Raw genomic sequence first — 3,166 nt, 5'->3', positions numbered from 1 at the left:
TATAAAAAGTTACTAATAGCTAATAGTTCAAGAGAGTTCTAAATGGGATTGCAATGTTTATTCTTATGCAATATTAAAGAAAAACCAACACAATTAAAACACAAGTAATTTATTTACAGAAAGTAATAAAACACACACATCAACAACTAAACTAACTGATGACAGAAGAGATTGTATGTGACTGTGTGTACAGATGCAAATGAGCCTGTCTTTCCCTGACACCTCCCTCCCTGTGGTGAGGCCCAGCCAAGGGAGGGGGAAGGAGAGGAGAGAAAAACAGTCTCTGCATAAAGGCAATTTAAATCAAAATCAATATGTACGTGTGTAACCAATAAGTTCAGTGTGCTATCAAAAGTATATGAACCCAATTACAAAACAACAATGAACAGTCAATCAGTGAATATACATCTCTGATCTTTTATTTTTGTAAGTTTGTAATTCAATGAAAAAGCCAAAGGTATATTTTCCCATTATTGTTTTGAAAACAGATTGTTAATATAAACTTGCACGAAAAAGTTACAATTTAATACAAAATACCATATAACCTGATATAGAATGTTATATTGCCAAGTAAACAACAGCAATTGCAGACCCAACACCCCAAAACTTACATGTCTTCCGATACAACACCAAAATCAAACTTTTATCAAATAAAAACTGAAATTATTAATGTATATTTTAATTATGTCTATTCAAAATAAAACAAGAAATAGGAAGACAAAAAGTCTTCCAATAAAACACAAAAATCAAACTTATGTTAAATAAAACAGAAATTATAAATGTATTTTATTTATGCCTAGTATACAACATCAAATAAGAAATAGGAAAACACACAGCTTTGGATAGAAATATATCAGTTTCAACAAATAAAAAAGGTTAACTCTTGCACCCCCTTTGGACAAAAGCGGTAGTGTTTTTACTACGCCAGCTGTTGTTCCTTGGTGAGCGTACCCATGACACAGGCATGAAGAAAAACTATATACTAATAGTATTCTTTGGACTGATGGTCTCGTTTGCTGTTACATGTCATTAATGATCATCATTTTCAGAAATGTTCCTTGTAGCTTTAAGTTCTCTGTGTTAGAGATACAGATTTAAGAATATACAATAATAAAGATATAGGTCAAACATCATATCAATGATTTATTTTTTGGATATCAAATGGATGACGGTCCCTGCCAGTCTGTTATTTTCTATTTGTCTACATTCTCTTTCTGGTTTCATTCCTCTCTCTCTCTCTCGCTCTCTCTCTCTCTCTCTTTCTTTCTGTCTGTCTCTCTCTCTCTCTCTCTCTCTTTCTGTCTGTCTGTCTGTCTCTCTCTCTCTCTCTCTCTCTCTCTGACTGTGTATTTACATCATGTCATTATTCAAACTATTGGCCTGATGACATCATTGCTGTCCATTCTGCAACAACACAGAGAGGCCAACAGCTTGTCTACGGCCCCTTTCCTCATGAAAATATACAGAACTAAATCTGCAAGAGGACTCAACTTCAGAAGCATATAGGACAGGTTGAAGAGGGATTTGTGCATACCAAAAAAATTATTCATAAATGCCAATTTCCAAATGATGAAGGGCAAAAACAGCAGCGTATAAATGAGCAGCACCAGAACCAAAATCCCAACAATTCGTCGTTTTTCTTCAGAGGAGACAGACCTGGAAGCAGACAGGGCTTTGAAGATCCCACCTAGGAAGAAGATGAACAGTGGGAAGGGAAGGAGGAGGAGGACGGATAGGAAGGTAGATAGGACTATTGGGCTGAGATGGCAATATATCATGAGTGTAGGGACAAGAGGAACGACCCAGACAAAGACACAGACCACCACAGAGATCTTGACAGTTCGTCTGAAGCGGTACCACAGTGGACAGGCGATGACCAAATACCTGTAATACAAGACAGACACATGGAGTTAGAGGAACTTCACAATTACAGAATAAGACATTGATCAGACATGGAATTAGTTTAACAAATATACAGATAGCTACCTTTCCAGGGCGATGCACACCATGAAGCCAACACTGACCATAACACCATAAAAGTGAATATAAGAGAAGATTTCCCATGTCAGCCGCTCCTCAACTGTCTTCTCACGGTAACGTAATGCCTCCCTAACAATCATGCAGCAGAGCTGAATGAGGTCGGAGATGAGAAGGTTGATGACGTAGATCGGAGCAACATTATCCTTTCGCACCTACAGCAAAACATTGGAAAAACATTTGCACAATATTATTTTTAGTAAATCTGGTCCTAAGAGTTTACAGCGATCGTATTACGTCTTTAAGGCCACATGGGAACTGCTTTTCATTGAGCTACATGTCCATATGCTCACAATAACATAATGCCAAAACCTATGGTTACCAAATATATTGCATTTATGTTCCTTGATTGCTTTTTGATTCAAACAAAAAACAAAATTATGCTGTATGCTTTCTTTGATTTGTGACTAACTGGTCACATTAATAGTTTAAGAGAAGGTTGGAATGCAGCCGTACACATGCTTAGGGTCCACATCTAAATAAAGGGAAATTTTGGAGTCAAATTTTCCCAAAAATATACAGGTAATAACTCTTTATCCCAGACACACTTAATGACAGACACATTATACAGACAGTAAATGAATAAATCTCGGTCATAATGTACTTACCAGAGAATAAAGAGAGTAGATGGCCGCAAGGATCAGAGGAAGGCCGATAGCAATGATTATGCATGTTGCCACATGCTTGATGAATTCAACTTTGAGGAAATCATAATCATAGCTGGTGTAATTGTAATTGTAGCCGTAAGTGTAGTAGTAGCTGCTGTACTGTGAGGTGTTGGTGAAGGAACTGCCCATTCTTCACTGTGAGACCTGTTGATGAGTTTCAATCAAAACATTTAAAAAATCGAATTTATTAATTTAACCCTCTGTTACTAGTAATTACATTTTATCTTAGAGATTCCCAAGGTTGAGGAAAGGCAGCTAGACTAAACCTACAAATGTTTTTCATTTGGTTGTATCTGTACAATATACAAGCATGAATAAATGTTACCATTGTCTTAAGTTGCCTGTGTGTGTTAACATTATCACAATCAGTTGATTCTACTTTTCAAACATAAAAAGTACGTAACTTTATTCTTCTTTCATCCCATAATTTACAACAATGCCAAAGATTCACACCCCTAGTT

General features: G+C 36.3%; 1 protein-coding gene across 1 annotated transcript; it reads right to left on the bottom strand.

The window, feature by feature from the left end:
• Positions 1-1,255: 1,255 nt before the first annotated feature.
• LOC307257532 (ovarian cancer G-protein coupled receptor 1-like) lies at positions 1,256-2,834 on the bottom strand (the record flags this gene model as incomplete). Its single annotated transcript, XM_080036794.1, has 3 exons — positions 1,256-1,884; positions 1,987-2,192; positions 2,646-2,834. 3 exons carry the CDS (start codon positions 2,832-2,834, stop codon positions 1,368-1,370), a joined length of 912 nt encoding a protein of 303 aa, XP_079892920.1. The 3' UTR covers positions 1,256-1,367.
• Between the last annotated feature and the right edge of the window lie 332 nt (positions 2,835-3,166).

This window comes from Ammodytes marinus (genome assembly GCF_949987685.1).
Source record: "Ammodytes marinus genome assembly, chromosome: 11".
Classification (NCBI taxonomy): domain Eukaryota; kingdom Metazoa; phylum Chordata; class Actinopteri; order Uranoscopiformes; family Ammodytidae; genus Ammodytes; species Ammodytes marinus.
Note: the sequence above shows the minus strand (reverse complement) of the source record. Positions and strands in the feature narration are given on the sequence as shown.